Here is a 23405-nt window from a genome sequence, read left to right on the forward strand (position 1 = left end):
AAGCTATTAGTGCACTTTTGTGCATGATGTCACTAAGATGACATTTCAAAACAACACTAAATTAAAGTGCACTTTTTGTACAGATCGCCACTACAATGTTTTAAAACAAATAGTGTTTTTTTGTGCAAGATATTTCAACAAGTGTCAAATAAAAATGAGCTGCATAATAGAAAATCAAATAGTTTATGTCCTTCGCTATGTGGTAGGTTCCTGCGGACGTTATCTCCTTATGTTGTTGACTATTTGTTTCATACAGTGTTTATGTGGAAATAGTTGCTTGGGCATTTTGTGGGTGTGGCACCGAACGGAGATGTTGACATGCGGAGTTTCAAGCCCTCTTCGTTCTCTAGTCATGCTACAAATTAGCAGTAATGCTACTTTTTTGTAGCAACGCTTTTGCCGCATACTTGACATATTACTGATGTCTGTTCAACATCTTCCCGCTTGAAGCCAAACCACCGCCAGACGATGGACCTCGTCCTGTTTTCCTTGGGAATTAATTGTTCCCTCTTTCTCTCGTATTACCACTCGCACCACTCCGCTAGCATCACAGCTAACGTTACCCATGCCGCTACCTCTCTGCTCGGCGAGGGCGTATGCCGTTGCACGCGCGACAGTATGTGACGTATGTAAGAAGGTGCGCTTGTTTCATGTCTCTGTGAGAAGGAGTGAGAAAAGCCTGTAGTGTAAGCAAGCTAAAAAGCAACTGCGTGAGAACGTATACTCCAATATCAGGATATAGTCATTTTCTATATCGCACAGAGACAAACCCGTGATATATCGAGTATATCCCATATATAGCCCAGTCCTAGTCCAGAACATATTTTGCTTTATTCATTATTTACGTATATTTCTTGCCACTTTATGTTGTACATTTTATTACAAGATTTCCAGTTCATTTTATCATTTAATATTACACTTTTACTCTTTAAATGTCCGTCTATTTGTATTAATGTTTGACTTTCCCTTCTGCTGTTACCAAATATCATTATTTTTGTCATGACGAGGTTTTCGCAACTTACTGCGAGGATTGTTTTCCCAGGATGCAATCGGACTAGACAGGACAAGGCTTGAAGGTAGGAACATTATTTAATCTTTAACTCAAAGTACTACAAAACAAAAAGGCGCACAAGGCGAAGGCACAACTTAACGCAGGGAACGAAAGCTAAGACTTGGCATAAACTATGGACGTGAAACAAAAAACTCGCTAACTGTGGCATAAATAAACAAAACTTACTTTGACAAGGCATGGAATGAGCATGAAACAATCAATGTACAGAACAATGTCGCCAGGACGACTAACTGGCAAAACAGGCTTAAATAATAGTCTCTGATTAGAGCAGGTGTGTAATCCCAACACATGAGACAGGTGCAACTAATCAGTCGTCATGGAAACTAAAACAAACAAGGGTGCACAAAAACAGGAACTATGTAGTCCAAAACCAACAGAACACAACTAAACAAAACATGATCTGGACCACGGATCATGACAATTTTACTTTTACTGAGATTCGGAGATAGTCTGTTTTTGTCAAAACATCTTTTTGATGTGTTCAATTCTTCTGTTGCTTGTATTATCTTCCGTGTGTTCTGACCTGAACAAAACACAGACGTTGTATGGTGTGTTCACCTCGCACAAGATGCTCTAATCATTGTAAACCTTCACTTCCCATTATTTTCTTCTTTCCGGGTTGCGGGGAATGCGCTGGAAAATCTTCCCACAATTATTGCGGGTGGAGCAGCCCCGTGCTGCACAACAGGGCAGTTTTTCACGTCGAAAAACTAACCGGGAAGCGTCGCAAACCCCTCGCATCAGCTCAAAGTTAGTAGCAAACATGGCGCCCTGTGCATTTTGACTAATCATTGTGGAGTCGCCTGAAACCGAGTTGGCCGTACTCCCTTATAGCATGCGTGCTCCATCTAGTGGTACACCAAAGAATCACTTGGTTAAAGTACAGTGTTTTATTTTTCTATATTCAAATGCGGTGTTACTGTTCAAATTGTGTAAAGTTAAATATTAAATATACTTGTAAATAAAACCTCTACCTTGTTTTTAATGACTACTTAGGCCCACTATGAGACTGTATTTTAATGTTGGTCATCATGGTGGTACTTCAGTTTTTTTCTGAGGTGGTACATGGTGAAAGAAGTTTGAGAACCACTTACTGTAGGTCAGGGGTGCCCATTAGGTGTGTCAGTCCATCGCCAGTCAGGCAATGGACTGAAAACGCTACGGACAATGGGAGACCGGGCTTTCTGCTCCGCCGCTGCCAGTCTGTGGAACGCTCTCCCTGACCACCTGAGGGCCCCACAGACTGTGGATGCTTTTAAAAAAGGCTTAAAAACCCTTTTTTTTTTTAAATTTAAAAAGCCTTTTTTTTAGATATATACATACTAGTTCTAGCTATTTGGCTGTTCTAGTTTGTATTTGTTTCTATTTTTTATTCTTTCTATTTATTTATATTTTCGTATTTTTTAATACACTGTAGCACTTTGAGGTTGTTTACTCAATGTAAAGTGTTTTTTTTACAAATACAATCTATTATTATTAATAAAAAGATAGACCTAAAATGTTTGATCATTAATCTTCACCAAGAAGTGACTTTTGTCACTTGATTGACATTCAAGGCATTTTGTGAGATGGTCATTAATGAATAAAAAATGACCGACAGGAAGGCGAGAAACGCTTTCATTTCAACACTCTCATGGCGTACCTGCTGTCAAAACTCTGAAGAGCGACCGCACAGTTCCTGTCTTCACAGTAAAAGCGCTGCTTCATCCTGCCTGCGCTAACAAAATAAGAGTCTCAGAAAGCTAGTGCTAGCAAGCTACAGAGTTTGCCGCCAATGTATTTCTTGTGAAGTGCATTAAAAGGAGTATGGACACTGGACGAATAAGATGGCAAAAAGCAACCACTTTCATGTGGTATTGGACACATTTCTATCCATTTGAAAATGTGGACGTTAGCAGCTGATTCCAATCAATGCAAGTCATCAGAATCGGGTAATACACCAACTTATATTCTTGTCTTCATGAAAGAAAGGAAGTAATTAACAATTTTTGTTTCATCTGACATAACATGGACAAAGATAAGACCTTCTGGAGGAAAGTTCTGTGGTCAGATGAAACAAAAATTGAGCTGTCTGGCCACAATACCCAGCAATATGTTTGGAGGAGAAAAGGGGACGTTTGAAATCCCAGGAACACCATACCTAATGTCAAGCATGGTGGTGGTAGTATTATGCTCTGGAACTGGTGCTTTACAGAGTAAATGGGACAATGGAAAAGGAGGATTACCTCCAAATTCTTCAGGACAAGCTAAAATCATCAGCCCGGAGGTTGGGTCTTGGGCGCAGTTGGGTGTTCAAACAGGACAATGACCCCAAACACACCTCAAAAGTGGTAAAGGAATGGCTAAATCAGGCTAGAATGAAGGTTTTAGAATGGCCTTTCCAAAGTCCTGACTTAAACGTGTGGACTAGAGATGCGCGGTTTGCGGACACAACCGCGGACTCCGCAGATAATCCGCGGGTCGGGCGGGTGCATGACGAAAAAAATAGATTTTAAATAGATTCGGGCGGGTGGCGGTTGAACCAATTCAGAAAAAAAAATACATACCATATTTTTTCGGACTATAAGTCGCAGTTTTTTTCATAGTTTGGCCATGGGTGCGACGTATACTTTGGAGTGATTTATGTGTGAAATTATTAACACATTATTGTAAAATATCAAATAATATTATTTATTTCATTCGCGTCAGCGACGAAGCAAATGGCAGCCATCGTCACACACACGCCAACCAATAAGAATTCGGCGGGGGCGGGTCATGGCAGAGATGCGTTGTGGGTTTTGGAATGCTAACTGCTATACGCTACTGCCGGAGCTTTTAAAATGGACCACATCAACGTTGGCGGTAACTTATAAAAACTGAGAAGGACTGAACTAAAATGGCACCGAAAAGGAAATCATATACTGCAGATTACAAGCTGGACGTAGTGAAATATGCAGCAGAAAACCGCGATCGAGCAGCCATCGTCACACACACGCCAACCAATAAGAATTCGGCGGGGGCGGGTCATGGCAGAGATGCATTGTGGGTTTTGGAATGCTAACTGCTCAGTCTTCTTTCTGCCTTGCATCGTCTATATTAGATATATAACAAAGGGTGGGTGGCGGGCGGTTGTGGTTTTGATAAAATGTTAGTTCGGGTGGATGGCGGGTGGATGACGACTTTTGTGATGCGGTTGCGGATGAAATAAATGCCTATCCGCGCATCTCTAGTGTGGACAATGCTGAAGAAACAAGTCCATGTCAGAAAAGCAACACATTTAGCTGAACTGCACCAATTTTGTCAAGAGGAGTGGTCAAAAATTCCAGCAGAAGCTTGTGGATGGCTACCAAAAGCGCCTTATTGCAGGTAAACTTGCCAAGGGACATGTAAGCAAATATTAACATTGCTGTATGTATACTTTTGACCCAGCACATTTTCAGTAGACCCATAATAAATTCATAAAAGAAGCAAACTTCATGAATGTTTTTTTTGTGACCAATCACTCTATTAAAAATAAGAGTTGTAGAAATGATTGGAAACTCCAGACAGCCATGACATGATGTTCTTTACAAGTGTATGAAAACTTTTGACCACCACTGTATATGAATGAGGTAGATCTCCTCCACTTGGTCAATTGAAAAGTAGCTCGCCTGCAGAAAGTTTGTGAAACGAAGAACAAATGTGTTAAAAGCATTCTTCAGAAGAGACATTTATTGGAACAGAACATGTCATGATGCATTTACCCAACTTGGAATCATATATTCTCTCTTTATTTACATGTTCTTATGATAGATTTATATACTAATAGTCCCGCTGCAGGTGTCACACAGCATGTACAAAACACTTCAAATCATGGATAGTGGAGATGTCCGATAATGGCTTTTTTGCTGATATCCCGATATTGTCCAACTCTTGATTACCGATTCCGATATCAAGCGATACCGATATATACAGTTGTGGAATTAACACATTTATTATGCCTAATTTTGTTGTGAGGCCCCGCTGGATGCATTAAACAATGTAACAAGGTTTTCCAAAATAAATCAACTCAAGTTATGGAAAAAAAAATGCCAACATGGCACTGCCATATTTATTATTGAAGTCACAAAGTGCATTATTTTTTTTAACATGCCTCAAAACAGCAGCTTGGAATTTGGGATGTGCTCTGCCTGAGAGAGCATGAGGAGGTTGAGGTGGGCGGGGTTGGGGGGATAGCGGGGGGTGTATATTGTAGCATCCAGGAAGAGTTAGTGCTGCAAGGGGTTCTGGGTATTTGGGTCTGTTGTGTTTATGTTGTGTTACGGTGCGGATGTTCTCCCGAAATGTGTTTGTCATTCTTGTTTGGTGTGGGTTCACAGTGTGGTGCATATTTGTAACAGTGTTAAAGTTGTTTATACGGCCACCCTCAGTGTGACCTGTATGGCTGTTGACCAAGTATGCTCTGCATTCACTTGTGTGTGTGAAAAGCCGTAGATATTATGTGACTGGGCCGGCACGCAAAGGCAGTGCCTTTAAGGTTCATTGGCGCTCTGTACTTCTCCCTACGTCCGTGTACACAGCGGCGTTTTGAAAAGTCATAAATATTTACTTTTTTAAACCGATACTGATAATTTCCAATATTACATTTTATTTTTTATTTATTTATTTATTATAATTTTTGTGTGTGTGTGTATTTTTTATCTGTTTATGTATTTTTTATTTATTTATTATATTTTTTTTATCTGTGTGTGTGTATGTATGTATGTATGTATGAGTGTGTGTGTGTGTATATATATATATATATATATATATATATATATATATATATATATATATATATATATATATATATATATATATATGTATATAATATGTATATAATATATATATAATACGTATATAATATATATATGTATATGTATGTATGTATGTATGTATGTATATATATATATATATGTGTGTGTGTGTGTGTGTGTGTGTGTATATATATATATATATATGTATATGTATGTATGTATATATGTGTGTGTGTGTGTGTGTGTGTGTGTGTGTATGTATGTATATATTTATATATATTTATATATATATATATATATATTTTTTTTTTAAATGTGTTTATATATATATATTTTTTTTATTATTAATGTATTTTTGTTTATTTAACTGATGTATTTGTAGATACTACTTTTGTTTTTTTTGCTGTTTCTTTCTTTTTTTGGGAGGGGGGTAGGTGGTATGGTTGGGATAAAAACAAAAACATATTTTGACATTTAGGGCAAACAACAGATGTATGATGTAATGGATAGGAATGTCCGATATTACATTTTAAAGCATTTATCGGCCGATAATATCGGGCTGCCGATATTATCGGACATCTCTAATGGATAGTATTGTTTACCTTCCACTGTCCATGCATGGAAAACACTCCCAAGTTAAAAGTGACAAACTGATACCGCATTTTGAATACAAACGTGTCTGTTGTGTACATGTTTGTATCCACAATTAACTTTTAATTTCGCTTAAATTAGTTTTCTATACCCCATCTTGAATAGCTTCCTCGGGAAATACCAATTCTATACTTGTATACACAATAGTCGGAATATTTACAAACGTCGGAATAGTCTTGTACAAGCAAACAAAACGACAAGTGGTATAAGAGAGAGGAACACTACAATAGTATTCACATGCACTGTCATCAAACATGGATTATCTACATTATATTTACATGTTGTTCACATTCCGGCTTGTTCATCTGCAGCTTAGGTTTACTTGGATGATATCATGCCTGCACCACTTTACATAGTAACATAATAACATCAAGCAAGGCAGTCTGGATATTTGTTATTGTTGAATGTTTCATATGATCGATGTTGACAAACATCTCATTAGATATTACCATGAATTAATTAACGTGGACCCCGACTTAAACAAGTTGAAAAACTTATTGGGGTGTTACCATTTAGTGGTCAATTGTACGGAATATGTACTGTACTGTGCAATCTACTAATACAAGTTTCAATCAATCAGATAATGCCGACAGTAGTCATGATAATACACTTGGTCCGATACAACACTTCGTCAATGCCAGCTCGTTCTGGCACATTACTCAAAATATCCAAATGACAGTTCATCAATAAATACAGGGTGTAGTGAAATAATATATTATGTAGTATTCCATGCACCGAGATGATACACTTGCAAGAATCTCATGCAGACCTGGGCAAATTAAGTTGAGCTTTTCAATCTGGCCCCCACCAGACATTCCCCAATTTGTTTTAGATCTTTTAAGATGGAAAGTGCTGCTGCCATTATGATGTGCAGTAATGTTTTCTAATGACCGTAAGTCTTCAACTATACTAAGCATTTCAATGGTTGGAATGTGCGCTTTTGCATGATATACCAGTTACTATAGTCATCTAATTAGTTACCATCCATCCAGCAGCCTAAGCAGGGAAGCCCAGACTTTCCTCTCACCAGCCACTTGGTCCAGCTCTTCCCGGGGGATCCCGAGGTGTTCCCAGGCCAGCCGGGAGACGTAGTCTTCCCAACGTGTCCTGGGTCTTCCCCGTGGCCTCCTACCGGTCGGACGTGCCCTAAACACCTCCCTAGGGAGGCGTTCGGGTGGCATTCTGCATCAAAGTGAGTCCGATCCAGCAGGAACTTTTCCACCTCACGCACTAGCTCAGGCTCCTTCCCCCCCCAGCGAGGTGACGTTCCACGTCCCAAGAGCTAGTTTATGTAGCCGAGGATCGGACCACCAAGTGCCCTGCCTTCGGCTGCCGCCCAGCTCACAACACACCCGACCTTTATGGCCCCTCCCATGAGTGGTGAGACTATTGGAGGGGGGACCCACGTTTCCTCTTCGGCCCGGCCACCAGGCGCTCGCCTTCATGTCCCAACTCCGGGCCTGGCTCCAGAGGGGGGCCCCGGTGACCCTCGTCCGGGCGAGGGATCTAATTAGTTACTATGGTCATCTAATTAGTTACCATCCATCCAGCAGCCTCAGCAGGGAAGCCCAGACTTTCCTCTCCCCAGCCACTTCGTCCAGCTCTTCCCGGGGGACCCCGAGGTGTTCCCAGGCCAGCCGGGAGACATAGTCTTCCCAACGTGTCCTGGGTCTTCCCCGTGGCCTCCTACCGGTCGGACGTGCCCTAAACACCTCCCTAGGGAGGCATTTGGGTGGAATTCTGCGTCAAAGTGAGTCCGATCCAGCCGGAACTTCTCCACCTCACGCACTAGCTCAGGCTCCTTGCGAAGTGACGTTCCACGTCCCAAGAGCTAGTTTATGTAGCCGAGGATCGGACCACCAAGTGCCCTGCCTTCGGCTGCCGCCCAGCTCACAACACACCCGACCTTTATGGCCCCTCCCATGAGTGGTAAGACTATTGGAGGGGGGACCCATGTTTCCTCTTCGGCCCGGCCACCAGGCGCTCGCCTTCATGTCCCAACTCCGGGCCTGGCTCCAGAGGGGGGCCCCGGTGACCCTCGTCCGGGCGAGGGATCTAATTAGTTACTATGGTCATCTAATTAGTTACCATCCATCCAGCAGCCTCAGCAGGGAAGCCCAGACTTTCCTCTCCCCAGCCACTTCGTCCAGCTCTTCCCGGGGGACCCCGAGGTGTTCCCAGGCCAGCCGGGAGACATAGTCTTCCCAACGTGTCCTGGGTCTTCCCCGTGGCCTCCTACCGGTCGGACGTGCCCTAAACACCTCCCTAGGGAGGCATTTGGGTGGAATTCTGCGTCAAAGTGAGTCCGATCCAGCCGGAACTACTCCACCTCACGCACTAGCTCAGGCTCCTTGCGAAGTGACGTTCCACGTCCCAAGAGCTAGATTATATAGCCGAGGATCGGACCGCCAAGTGAACCCTGCCTTCGGCTGCCGCCCAGCTCACAACGCACCCGACCTCTGTGGCCCCTCCCATGAGTGGTGAGACTATTGGAAGGGGGACCCACATTGCCTCTTCGGTCCGGCCACCAGGCGCTCGCCATCGTGCCCCAACTCCGGGCCTGGCTCCAGAGGGGGGCCCAGGTGACCCGCGTCCAGGCGAGGGATGTAGTTAGTTACTATGGTTATCTAAGTCACAGCAGCTCAGACCAAGCAGTGTGGGTGGGGAGCGTTTCCACAGAGTGTTTCCAGAGTCTGAGACAGACGCGGAATGAGATTTTTACAACAAAGTTCTACAACTTAGTGATTTGTCAGATATATCAAATTGTAGGTGTTTTGTTTTTACCCTTTGTGTTCATATTTCGTTGTTAGTTGCATTTTTGTTGATTGTAAAATATGTGGTTGGAAAGGGGGTGTGACATTCATATGTTGTCAATATTCAGTGTTTTATCGGTCATAGGTAATATTGTAAATCCCACATTCTTTATTTTCATGTACATTCTGGGTGTCGCATTCAGTAAAAAAAACTTAAAATTCCATTCCGTTTTTTAAGGCCGTCTGTCATAAAGTTTTTTAGCATTCAATCAGACATTATTTTTGTATTAGTGTTCCTAAAAATCTGATATACCGGCCCCCCAGACACATTTTTTTCCTCTAAATCTGGCCCCATGAGAGTCAAAATAATTGCCCAGGCCTGCTCTGATGAGACATGTATAAAACATGTGGTTGTGAAGCTTATTGATGGCACACACACACTTGAGTACAACATCTCCCGGTTCAAACCTCTTCTAGCTTTGTACATTGAACTATCAGAAGAAGGAAAACATGAATACTCCCTTTTGATATGTCACAGTATGTACACATTATTAGCTACATATTTTGTCATCAAGTGGTTGTCTGTTGCTCCCAGTGTTCCGTCTCTTTCCCTGCTTCTGGGACTTCCATTTGTGCTTTCCTCTCAACTTGAAGCCCGTGTGACCTCAACGCCGGGACCATGTCCAAAATAAATTCTTGCATGAAGCCATTCAACGTCCGTGAGGTGTGTTCAGTTTTTGTGCTATTTGCCACTGTCCTGTAGCAGTCATCAGGCCTGCTGAGGCCGGCTGAGATAACCTGCTTTGGGGTGATGCCACACCCCAAACAAGGGGAAGAAATAAGTTTACAGTTGAGTCCATTTGGAATGAGTCTGTTGCTCAGTCTGTAGTTTCGCTTTCAGATCAGCGCAGTCCAAGTTTCTGACTCAGACACTGCGGGGGGCCCGCTCCAGCTCATGGGTCCTACGATTGCGCCCCTTTTGCCTCTCCTGCAGGTGTTTCCACTTGGCCGCCACGACCCTCTGCGGATATTGCTGGTGCATTTGCGCCTGCTGCACCAGGTGAGCTTTCTGCTTCTTGTGCTTCCTCTCCCTCTTCCAAACCTGCTCGCAGAACTCGTCCACGCTATTCAGAGTGGGGTGGTTCACCAATGACAGGAAGTCTCGGTACCAGAGCTTGCGATTGGGAGGCTCTTGGAAGTCCTGGACGGAAGCGTTGGCGGCGGTCTTGTCCTCTCCGTTGAGTAGATCCTCCAGGCGCTCGGTGTCGATCACCTCCAAAGTCACCCTGAGAAGAGTCTGCATGAAGCCGTGCTCCACCGCCTGGCACAGGTAGATCCCAGAGTCCTTCTTGTCCAGGGTGCGGATCAACAAACCCTGCTCTGTGCGGATAAAACGTTCCTCGGATTTGATCTGCGAGTTGTGGGAAAACATGAACAATTCAAACAGTAAAAAGTATCAAATGACCCAGAAATGTGTTGTACTCGCTCTGCAAACAGTATCAGACTCTCGTGTCAACAGAACATCGGAAGAAGTGCCAACCTCGTGTTTGCGCTGGTCGGGCGAGCGCTGGTACTGCCAGTAAGTTGATGCTCGCTGGGACTTGGGGCTGCACTCCAGGAAGGTGCTGCTGTTCTCCACTCCATAGATTGTCTTGTCCTCCAGAGTTTTCTGCCCGCTTAGTTCGTCTACACAGGGATTCACAGCATAAAAGTTACAAAAAATCCTAAATGCACCCCTGAAGTTCTGTTAATTATGCTCGTGGTAGCCATGTTTTTTCTCTAGTCCTTCATATTCAGTACAGGCCAAAAGTTTGGACACACCTTCTCATTCAATGCGTTTTCTTAATTTTATGACTATTTACATATTTACATTGTAGATTGTCACTAGTGGTGGGTTAGCTACTGAAAACCAGTAACTAGTTCCAGTTACTGGTTACTTTATTTCAAAAGTAACTCAGTTACTTACACCAAAAAGTAATGTTACTGTTAAAAGTAACTATATATATATATATATATATATATATATATATATATATATATATATATATATATATATATATATATATATATATATATATATATATATATATATATATATATATACTACCGTTCAAAAGTTTGGGGTCACATTAAAATGTCCTTATTTTTGAAGGAAAAGCACTGTACTTTTCAATGAAGATAACTTTGAACTAGTCTTAACTTTAAAGAAATACACTCTATACATTGCTAATGTGGTAAATGACTATTCTAGCTGCAAATGTCTGGTTTTTGGTGCAATATCTACATAGGTGTATAGAGGCCCATTTCCAGCAACTATCACTCCAGTGTTCTAATGGTACAATGTGTTTGCTCATTGGCTCAGAAGGCTAATTGATGATTAGAAAACCCTTGTGCAATCATGTTCACACATCTGAAAACAGTTTGGCTCGTTACAGAAGCTACAAAACTGACCTTCCTCTGAGCAGATTGAGTTTCTGGAGCATCACATTTGTGGGGTCAATTAAACGCTCAAAATGGCCAGAAAAAGAGAACTTTCATTTGAAACTCGACAGTCTATTCTTGTTCTTAGAAATGAAGGCTATTCCACAAAATTGTTTGGGTGACCCCAAACTTTTGAACGGTAGTGTGTATATATATATATATATATATATATATATATATATATATATATATATATATATATATATATATATATATATATATATATATATATATATATATATATATATATATATATATATATATATATATATATATATATATATATATATATATAATATAATATAATATAACATTTATTTTTTTAAGGCCCCTTTAATGCTCTTTTAGCCTTCATTTCAGTACTGTTATTGCACTGGAGAATAATACAATCTGTTGATGAACTTGACATGCATTTGCACCACTGAACTCTGCTAAGCAATGTGGTCTACATACAACACACAAAGACAAAGATATGTTTCAAAGGGCCAATTTGTTTCAGGCCAGAACAAATTGACAAAACTATTTTAAATAGCTGCAACATAACATACACAAGTAACAAACAGCATAATAACATAGCTGTAAAGCAAGGAAGGCACACACTACATACACAAAGCCTAACCAGGCATTTTTTTCTCTCAAGGAATTCGGAAATAAAATCATGTCTGAAGCCCAGAACACTCTACACATTTCCCCAGTTTTAGTTTAGAGATAAGGAAAGATTGGCCTGGCCCACTAGCATCCCTCTTTATGTTTGTGAACTTTATAGTCTATACATTTCGAGTGATGTGATAATCGAACTCTCTAGAAGTCTAGAATGAAAGAGTATATAAGAGAATTGACAGAATGTGTGTACCTTCAGTGCTGAATGATGAGCAGAGGCAGAGTTTGGAGTGTTTTCTTTAGCTCGCTTTCCATTTTTATGTACTCACTGTCCAGGTGCCATTTGACGCCCGGTATCATGCTAATTAGCTGCCTGAAAGCGGGTGACTCCGCTGTAGAAATAGCCTGCATGTCTTGTAGCACACACGCTGCAATTGCTCAAACAATGTTGTCCTGGCTAGCAGTGCCTCGTTAAAATCCAGCCGCTGTTGCTTAGGAGGTGAAGTGTGTCTCTCTTTACTAGCTTCGTCGAAGAATGTTGCTTTTGTAGCTGTTTCAGCAGATTTGAATTGCTAGGATAGGATCTTTGATCCAAGACACAACTTACATTTAACTAAAATTGTATTTTCTTTGTGATCGACAAAAGAAAAGTAGTGAGAATATCTCCATGTTAAGAAACTCGGCTTCGGGCTTCGCCATGACGTCTTGTTAGCAAACACAGACACGCCCCCTCCCACACACACACATACACCGAGCGCGCCTCTTCTCCGTCGCCTCTTCTGCAGCGCTCCAATAAAATACACTCAGATCTTCTCAGTTTCTAGCCGATACTACATAAAAAATAACGTAAAATAACACAGTAACGCATCATGTAGTTACGGTAACTGAGTTCCTGAATATAAAAATTCACGCGTTAGATTACTATTTACCGCCGAAAGTAACGGCGTTAGTCCCAACACTGATTGTCACTGACTGCATCAAAACTATGACACCTAAGAAGGGAAAACCCTTTCAGGTGACTACCTCTTGAAGCTCATGGAGAGAATGCCAAGAGTGTGCAAAGCGGTGATCAAAACAAAGAGTGGCTATTTTGAAGAAACTAGAATATAAAACATGTTTTCAGTTATTTCACAGTTTTTTGCTAAGTACATAACTCCACATGTGTTCATTCATAGTTTTGATGTGACAATCTACAATGTAAATAGTCATGAACATAAAGAAAACACATTGAATGACGAGGTGTGTCCAAACTTGTCGGCCTATACTCGATGTTACTCCTGTATATATTTTGCTATTTTAAAGAAAATTGGTATCGACTGAGTAGGACTTAAGTCAATGTATTGTACTAAAGTTTGGGTTATCATACCATGTTGCTGCAGATCTGAGCATTGTGTTAGAGGATCTCCATTCCGGATATCTTGTCTCCTGGTTCTCCTGCAGAAATACAAAGACCTTAATCACGCAATGACCTTGACACTGTATGTGTGTATATTCTAAAGAAATGATTGGTAGCAGAGGGCATGACCGGTCATTCAATCATTAGTTGCTAGTAGGGTTGTCCCGATACCAATATTTTGGTACTGGTACCAAAATGTATTTCGATACTTTTCTAAATAAAGGGGACCACACAATATGACATTTATTTTAACAACAAATCTTAGTGTACATGAAACGTATGTTTATTATAGCAATTTAGTCCTTAAATAAAATAGTGAACATACTAGACAAGTTGTCTTTTAGTAGTAAGTAAACAAACCAAGACTCCTAATTAGTCTGCTGACGTATGCAGTAACATATTGTGTCATTTATACACCTATTATTTTGTCTACATTACGAGGGAAAAACTGTAAAAAATTGACTATTAATCCACTTGTTCATTTACTGTTTATCTGCTTTTTTTTCCCTGTTTTAACATGTTCTATCTACACTTCTGTTAAAATGTAATCATTTATTCTTCTCTTCTTTGATACTTTACATTAGTTTTGAATGATACCACACATTTAGGTATCGATCAGATACCAAGTAGTTACAGGATCATACATTGGTCACTTTTAAAAAATGCAGCTCATTTTTATACATGGCAAACTAGTGTTGTTCCTATACCAATATTTTGGTACCGGTACCAAAAATGTATTTTGATACTTTTTGATACTTTTGTAAATAAAGGAGACCACAAAAAATGGCATTATTGGCTTTATTTTAACAAACAATATTAGGGTACATTAAACATGTGTATTATTTTGTCAACATTATGAGGGACAAGTGGTAGAAAATTATTAATCCACTTGTTCATTTATAATGATAAATAAATACATTTACTGTTAATTTGTGCTTATTTTCTGTTTCAACATGTTCTATCTACATTTCTGTTAAAATGTAATAATCACTTATTCTTCTGTTTGATTCTTTACATTAGTTTTGGATGATACCCAAAGTTGTGGAATCGGTGCGATACCAAGTAGTTACAGGATCATACATTGGTCATATTCAAAGTCTTCATGTGTCCAGGGACGTATTTACTGACTTTATAAACATAATATGAATTTTGAAAAAACGAAAAATTTGGTGACGATAAAAATATCGATGTAATTATATTAGTATTTACTAGATACGCTATTGTACTTGGTATCATTACAGTGGATGCTAGCCTGCTGTTAGCGGTGAGCTATTGTATCCTCCTACGGTGTGTAGTGAAGCATGTTTAGCTGTTCCTCGTCCTACAGTGATAATATACTTGTAAGGAACTTACTTTATTTGTCACCATGGAGGCGAGGATTAGTGATTTAGAAGTAGCTAAAACACTGCCAATCGCGGATAGATAATAGCCACTAACTAGTTGGCCATGTCTTAAAGCGCCTCTTCCTGAGGGCGTTTCAGTGTTATAACTTCACCTTTATCTTTAAAATGCCAAAAATGCGTCCGTTCTCCCTTTTCTGTCTACACACTGTGTCTGCTCGTAAGTACTCCGTGTGTATGCGCTGCCGAACATGCTCCTCTGCTCGTAAAACCAGCAATGTCATAATAAATATGGGGAACCGTTTGTTTGAAAAAAAAAAAAAAAAGTATAGTACTGTTTTTGATTCATTAGTACCACGATACTATACTAGTACCGGTATACCGTACAACCCTAGTTGCAAATATGTTGCTGTGTTTGTAGTCAGAGGTGAGGTTTCGGCATTTCTTAACATAAAGTTAGTAGTAATGGGATTTTGAATCAATAAAACCAGAGCTTTATGTGGGAGGCTGCACTGTAAATGCACTACATTAGTGGTGGTATAGCTCGGTAGAGTGGCTGTGCCAGCAACTTGAGGGTTCCAGGTTCGAGCCCCGCTTCCACCATCCTAGTCCCTGCCGTTGTGTCCTTGGGCAAGACACTTTACCCACCTGCTCCCAGTGCCACCCACACTGGTTTAAATGTAACTTAGATATTGGCTTTCACTATGTAAAAGCGCTTTGAGTCACTAGAGAAAAGTGCTACATAAATATAATTCAAAATTCACTTCATTGGTAAACTCAAAAGTGGGAAAAAAAACAACGTTTCATCACCCAGCCACCACATATCACCATCACTGGTTTTTGTAACAGTAAACAAAGTATACGGTTTAATGAAAACATTTTTCATTCTTTGAACAGAACATTGTAGTTGTGCCTAAGCACCGTTTTAACAACATATAAATATATCTGAATGGTACAAATATAAAAGCTCAAAACTGATGACTTTCAGGCAAAAATACGCTTTCAACCTGTATGTAACATCTGGTGAATTACACTACACCACACTAGGGTTGTACGGTATACCGGTATTGGTATAGTACCGCCATATATGAATCATATTCAGTACTATACCACCTCTAAAAAGTACCGGTCGTCGTCACGTCGTGTCATTGCTGGTTGTACGAGCAGAGGAGCATGTTCAGCAGTGCACACACACAGAGTACTTACAAGCAGACAGTGTGTAGGCAGAAAAGGGAGAATGGACGCATTTTGGCCTAAAAACTAACCATAAAGATGAAGTTATAACACTGAAACACCCTCAGGAAGAGGAGCTTTAAGACATAGCTAGCTAGCTAGCTAGCTAGTGGCTAACATCCATCCGCAGTCGGGAGTGTTTTAGCCACTAAATCACTAATCCTGGCCTCCATGGTGAAAAATAAAGTGTTTCTTACATGTAGCATTATCACTGGAGGACGAGGAATAGCTAAACATGCTTCACTACACACCGTAGGAGGATACAATAGCTCACCGGCGTCACCGCGAATAAAAGCTAGCGCTCCCGAATGTAAACAAACACCATGGGTGGATCTACACCTGACATCTACTGACCTACTCAGTGGCCTAGTGGTTAGAGTGTCCGCCCTGAGATGGGTAGGTTGTGAGTTGAAACCCCGGCCGAGTCATACCAAAGACTATACAAATGGGAGCCATTACCTCCCTGCTTGGCACTCAGCATCAAAGGGTTGGAATTGGGGGTTAAATCACCAAAAATGATTCCCGGGCGCGGCCACCGCTGCTGCTCACTGCTCCCCTCACCTCCCAGGGGGTGAACAAGGGTGATGGGTCGAATGCAGAGGACAAGTTTCACCACACCTAGTGTGTGTGTGACAATCATTGGTACTTTAACTTTAACTTAATCCACTGTAATGATACCAAGTACAGGAGCGTATGTAGTTGATACTTCTATGACAATATGTTACTGCATATGTCAGCAGACTAATTAGGAGTCTTTGTTTGTTTACTTACTACTAAAAGACAAGTTGTCTAGTATGTTCACTATTTTATTTAAGGACTAAATTACAATAATAAACATGTTATTTGATTTTTTTTGTTAAAATTAAGGCAATAATGTAATTTTTTTGTGGTCCCCTTTATTTTGAAAAGTACCGGAAAGTATCGAAATACATTTTGGTACCGGTACCAACATATTGGTATCAGGACAACACTACAGCAGACAGATCATGGGAATACTTTTAAGTAGTGTATATGAGTGAGATGAAAGCCAAATATAAGCGGTACCTTTTGGCCATGGGGAAGTATCTGGAGCACTCGCTGCCATCCCAGGCACAGTAAGGGTCTCTGGCCAAGCAACATTCAGCACAGGCCTTCCCGTAGACCTCACAGCGGTGCAAAGGCATCTGGGAGATGCCAAGGTCTGAACCCAAGTACAGTTGTTGCTGTACACACAATCATTACATATTAGTTTGTTAGCTTCTTTATAGTTAATACACTCAATTAACACTTTTGTTAAGTGATTTGTGTTGTTTCCTTCAATAAGAAACCACTAAGGTGTTTATGTGATTATAAATGAGCTCCTAGATTAGGGGTCAGCAACCCGCGGCTCTTTAGTGCCGCCCTAGTGGCATTTTTAAATGATTGAAAATGGAAAAAGGGGGGAATATTTGTTTTTTGTTTATTTTAGTATGTTTTTAGTTTGAGGACAAACATGACACAAACCTTCCCAATTGTTAGAACTACCACAGTTTAATATGTCTGTGTGTATGCTTCACTGATGACACTATTTGGTCAACATCGTTTTTGTCCTACTCATTTCGGCGTTACTTGAACTCGCCATAGTGTGGACTGTGACGCAACAGTTTGTTTACATGTAAAATCTGCCACTCCATATCATGTTGTCCACCAAAAGTTTTATACTGTGCGTGCATTCACGCAAGGTGCACTTTGTTGTTGTTATTGACTTGTTGGAGTGCTAATCAGGCATATTTGGTCAGTGCATGACTGCAAGCTAATCGATGCTAACATGCTATTTAGGCTAGCTGTAAGTACATAATGCGTCACCCAAGGGGATGGGTCAAATGCAGAGGACAAATTTCACCACATCTAGTGTGTGTGTGACAATCATTGGTACTTTAATCTTAATCTTAATTATGCCTAATTTTTTTTGGAAAAGTGGAGGTCATTTAATATCCTTTTATCCTCTTTGTATATAATTTAGTTTTGCATGTCTCATGACTGTCACGAGGGGGTTTGCGGCTCACTGCGGGGTCGTTCTCCCAGAAATGCAGAACGGACAACTCCGGACGACAGCGCGAGGTAGGAGATGATTTTAATCTTAAGAAATCTTGGCAGGGCATGAGGTAAACAAACATAAACTATGGCGTTGAACAAACACGAAACTGTGTCATGAAACAAACAGCATAAACTATGGCTTGGAACAAACACAAAACTGTGGCATGAAACAAACAGCATAAACTATGGCTTGGAACAAACCCAAAACTGTGGCATGAAACAAACAGCATAAACTATGGCTTGGAACAAACCCAAAACTGTGGCATGAAACAAACAGCATAAACTATGGCTTGCAACAAACCCAAAACTGTGGCATGAAACAAGCAGCATAAACTATGGCTTGGAACAAACACAAAACTTTGGCATGAAACAAACAGAATAAACTATGGCTTGGAACAAACACAAAACTGTGGCATGAAACAAACAGCATAAACTATGACTTTGAACAAATCCAAAACTGGCATGAAAAAACAACATAAACTATGGCTTGGAACAAACACAAAACTGTGGCATGAAACAAACAGCATAAACTATGGCGTGGAACAAACACAAAACTGTGGCATGAAACAAACAGAATAAACTATGGCTTGGAACAAACACAAAACTGTGGCATGAAACAAACAGAATAAACTATGGCTTGGAACAAACACAAAACTGTGGTATGAAAAAAACAGCATAAACTATGGCTTGGAACAAACAAAATTGTGGCATGAAACAAACAGCATAAACTATGGCTTGGAACAAACACAAAACTGTGGCATGAAACAAACAGCATAAACCAAGGCTTGGAACAAACACAAAACTGTGGCATGAAACAAACGGCATAAACTATGGCTTGGAACAAACACAAAACTGTGGCATGAAACAAACAGCATAAACTATGGCTTGGAACACACACAAAACTGTGGCATGAAACAAACAGCATAAACTATGGCTTGTAACAAACACGAAACTGTGGCATGAAATAAACACGACTTACGTGGACACGGCATGAATCGAACAATGACGCCAGGCCGACTGACTGGCAAAGGCAGGCTTAAATAATGCCTCTGATTAGTGCTCACGTAGCAGGTGAGCGGGCGAACACTAATCAGAGCCAGGTGGAAATAATAAGTAACCATGGTAACCAAACCAAACTCAGAGATGTCACAAACAGGAACTAAAAGAGTCCAAAGCTAATAGAAAATAACAAAAACATGATCCGGACCACGGATCATGACAATGACACATTGTCTGTATGTAATATTGGCTGCATTTCAGATAGTTGTTTGTGTGCCATGTTGTTCCAGACCACAGCAAACGCTACCGAGCTTGCCTAAGATTGTGATAAATCTATTAAAAGAAGACAACCATAACTTGGACACACACATCTATACCTTTTGGCCATTAAAAGTCAGTAGTTTCCAGGAGTTATCTCACCTTCTGAATAGCCTCTGATTTACTAATGGTTTCTAATGTTGTAAAAATGTGTAGAATAAATATTACATTTCAACATTTCTGTCAAGGATTTGCTTCAGCCTGCGACAGTCATTTTGATAGTAGGCTATTATAGCTAATATAGACACCTGTCCTGTGTTTCCTTCATTACAAGACTTATATACGGCTTTTCATTTTTTGCAGCTCCAGACAGATTTTTTTTTGGATTTTTTGGTAGCCGACCCCTGGACTAGTGTCACGTTACATCCCATGGGCCAATAAAGTCTTGTCCGACACTCACAAATCTGAAATTAAACAGCAAGTCAAATGTTTTGATTCGCATATGTACCTGTTTTGTTGAAAGCTCCATTGCTTTAATAGCCGTTGGCTCCTGTAACACACAACATGGAGGACTTACAACATTTATGGCCCGCAAGGATTCAAATAGAAGTGAGGAGAGAATAACTTACCCTGAAAACGGTCATTTCCTCCAGCAGGACTTCCTCCAGGTCATGCCAGGAGCCTCTTGGGATTGTCACCACCTTAAGAACCGTTCCTAAATCTGGACCATGAATGATGGTATGACATAGTTGTTCTGGAAGAAGTCTTTCAGTGACAAAGTCTTACCTGTTCCTATGAACATGACGTCGTACTGGCCATCTTCTGCTTCTACTTTATCCACCACTATCTGTGTGAACTGATAGTCCACGTCAGTTTTGACTATGCTCGGTCTGTTGTTAATCGGGTACACAGAATTGAACATAGCCGGGTGGCTTCTGGCAAAGATTACAACTTCATCAGGGAGGTCTTTGGTTGTGTCAAATCCTCCAAATGTGTTGCTCGGACACTGAAAAGAGAATCATTAGGCATTGCAATCGTCCAGTTGGGGAAAGGATCTAGTGCAGGGGTGTCAAACTCATTTTAGCTCAATGGCCACATGGAGAAAAATGTATCCCTAAGTGGGCTGGACTGATAAAATCATGGCATGACAACTCAAAAACTCAAATTCCCGCGGAAATTTGGATGGGCCCGCTATCTGTGCCCTGGACCTCTGGCAGGGAACCGCTGGAAACTGCTGTTCTTTGAAGATGGTGCCGAGCGTCCTAATCCGTGAGTTTTAGGTTTAAATGTACAAAATGAGCCACAGAGCTAGCCTAAAATGTTAGCATGCTTGCATGAAAATGCTAACATTTAGCATGTGTGCTCACCTTAGAATGCTAACAGTTAGCATGTTTCATATATCAAGTTATATGACTGTGGCAATAGAGAGAAAAGTGTAAAATTAGATGGAAAAAGTAAGCATGCTTAGGTAAGCTTGCTAGCATGCTAAAGTTTGCATGCTAACATTTAACAAGTGCCACGTACCAGGTTATGAGTCTGGGGTAAACGGTTGCAAAACTAGCTTAAAAAGTTAGCACGCCAATGTTAGCATGCTAAGTCAATTTCAGTTTTTTTTTTTTTGTTTGTTTTGTTTTGTTTTACTTTGGCCCAAAATAGAACACATTCTGAAAATGTACATATCACACATGATCCTCTTGGCAAAACATTTCTAGTGGAAAATTCCGAGGAAAAAAATAGTGCATTTTCTAGAACACAATGGACTATCTGGGATTGAACAAAATAACTAATAAATAGATCAAATGTATTTTAGGTATTAAACACTTTATTTGTCAAGTCCACCTATTAATCCTGTGTGAACTAAACAAATTATACATGGAGGTAGAAAAGTATCCAAGAGGGTTGAGTTACAATTTTCTCGTTTTTGACAGACATTTTGGGAAAATGAGGGTGCCAAAGAACGAGGTGTTCGAAGCAGAGGTCGTAAAACAGCAGCCAAACTTTGCTTGCCTGACAGAATTGATATTGTGACTCTTGGTGGACAATAGTTTCTTTCATTAAAACAATTCAGCTCATTTTTATACTTGGCAAACTAGTGTTTTCCTGATACCAATATTTTGGTACCAGTACCTAAATGTATTTCGATACTTTTAGATACTTTTCTAAATAAAGGGTACCACAAAAAATGGCGTTATCAGCTTTATTTTAACAAAAAAATCTTAGGATACATTAAACCTATGTTTATTATTTTGTCAACATTATGAAGGACAAGTGGTAGAAAATTAATTATCAATCTACTTGTTCATTTACTGTTAATATCTGCTTATTTTCTCTTTCAACATGTTCTATCTACACTTCTGTTAAAATGTAATAATCACTTATTCTTCTATTGTTTGATACTTTACATTAGTTTTGGATGATACCACACATTTAGGTATTAATCCGATACCAAGTCGTTACAGGATCATACATTGGTCATATTCAAAAGTCCTCATGTGTCCAGGGACGTATTTCCTGAGTTTATAAACATAATATATATATATTTTTTTTAAACGAAAAAATATTTTGTGATGCTAAAAAATATTGATGTAATCATAGTATTATCAGCTAGATACGCACCTGTACTTGGTATCATTACAGTGGATGTCATAGTATCGACTATATACGCACCTGTACTTGGTATCATTACAGTGGATGTCAGGTGTAGCTCCACCCATGGCATTTGTTTACATTGTGACGATGACAACGGGGGTGGTTGACTGGTACTTTTTAGAGGCGGTATAGTACCGAATATGATTCATTAGTATCGCGGTACTATACTAATACCGGTATACCGTACAATCCTATGGAAAACTCATCTGGCCGTATGTTTGACACCTCTGATCTAGTGCAATTAAAGTTGGTAGACTTACTGTGCCAGGCCGTGGGTAAGGAACGCGCCCCTGGTAGGGCACCCACTGGTAGTTGGGTCCATCTCTGTGAGCATAAGGGCCCAGAAAGACCCTGCGGATGTCTGCCATGCTATACATACACACAGCCGATCCTTTGAAGATGTTGCTGATTGTAAGAAACAGAACCGGTTCAGCTGTGCAATTTATTTCGATTTATCTCAAAATCCAGCTGCCATACCTGGATGTGCTAAATACTCCATAGATGATTGGGCTTTTTGGATCTTTTGTGCTGATGAGAAAAACATCCTCTGAAAGACAAAAAAAGACATTTACTTAAATGAAGGGCACGGTCAGTTTTTCGCAAAGAAATGGAGTTGTAACTCACGGAGTTCATCGAAATGTGTGTCGATGCCATTGCTTCCTGGCACCGAGCAAACAAGTCGTGCCTTTAAGAAGGTGGTCCACTTATTCACCAGACTCCTGTGACCCCCGAGGTCGTTCTGTGGACAGCGGTGACAGGTGGCCGTGATTGATTGGCAGCGTTATACAAGTCCTAGAATGACCGTATTTTTCGGACTATAAGCCGCACTTGAAATCCTTTCATTTTCTCAAAACTCGACAGTGCGCCTAATGTACAGAATGATTCTGGTTGTGCCTACCGACCTCGAAGCTATTCTATTTGGTACATGTCGAAGTGATAAGTGTGACCAGCAGATGGCAGTCACACATAAGAGATACGTGTAGACTGCAAAATGACTCACGTAAACAACACCAACATTTTATATGTTCCATTGAAAATATAGAACATTACACACTGTGCTTAAAAATCTTTAAAAATGTTTTAATATGACTTTGGTAAGCTATGAAGCCACACCACTTGATGGATTGTACTGTGCTTCAACATAGGAGTATTATGATGGTGTGT

The 23405-nt window shown here is 40.3% G+C and overlaps 1 protein-coding gene and 1 long non-coding RNA gene across 2 annotated transcripts in view; one reads left to right on the top strand and one right to left on the bottom strand.

Annotated features, from left to right (window-relative positions):
• The window catches only part of LOC133658784 (uncharacterized), a 36220-nt gene that overhangs the window by 12672 nt on the left and 143 nt on the right, over nt 1-23405 (top strand). The window lies entirely within an intron of this gene.
• The window catches only part of sema3ab (sema domain, immunoglobulin domain (Ig), short basic domain, secreted, (semaphorin) 3Ab), a 28955-nt gene continuing 15591 nt past the window's right edge, over nt 10042-23405 (bottom strand). Inside the window, exons 7-16 of the mRNA XM_062061168.1 lie at nt 22866-22980; nt 22719-22788; nt 22502-22646; nt 20379-20598; nt 20222-20313; nt 20101-20142; nt 17325-17482; nt 13678-13745; nt 10771-10916; nt 10042-10641 (exon numbers count right to left, since the gene is read on the bottom strand). Of these exons, the coding sequence (XP_061917152.1) occupies nt 10156-10641; nt 10771-10916; nt 13678-13745; nt 17325-17482; nt 20101-20142; nt 20222-20313; nt 20379-20598; nt 22502-22646; nt 22719-22788; nt 22866-22980 (1542 nt within the window). The 3' untranslated portion in view covers nt 10042-10155. The remainder of the gene's footprint in view (nt 10642-10770; nt 10917-13677; nt 13746-17324; nt 17483-20100; nt 20143-20221; nt 20314-20378; nt 20599-22501; nt 22647-22718; nt 22789-22865; nt 22981-23405) is intronic.

The sequence above is a fragment of the Entelurus aequoreus genome, linkage group LG10 (genome assembly GCF_033978785.1).
Source record: "Entelurus aequoreus isolate RoL-2023_Sb linkage group LG10, RoL_Eaeq_v1.1, whole genome shotgun sequence".
Classification (NCBI taxonomy): domain Eukaryota; kingdom Metazoa; phylum Chordata; class Actinopteri; order Syngnathiformes; family Syngnathidae; genus Entelurus; species Entelurus aequoreus.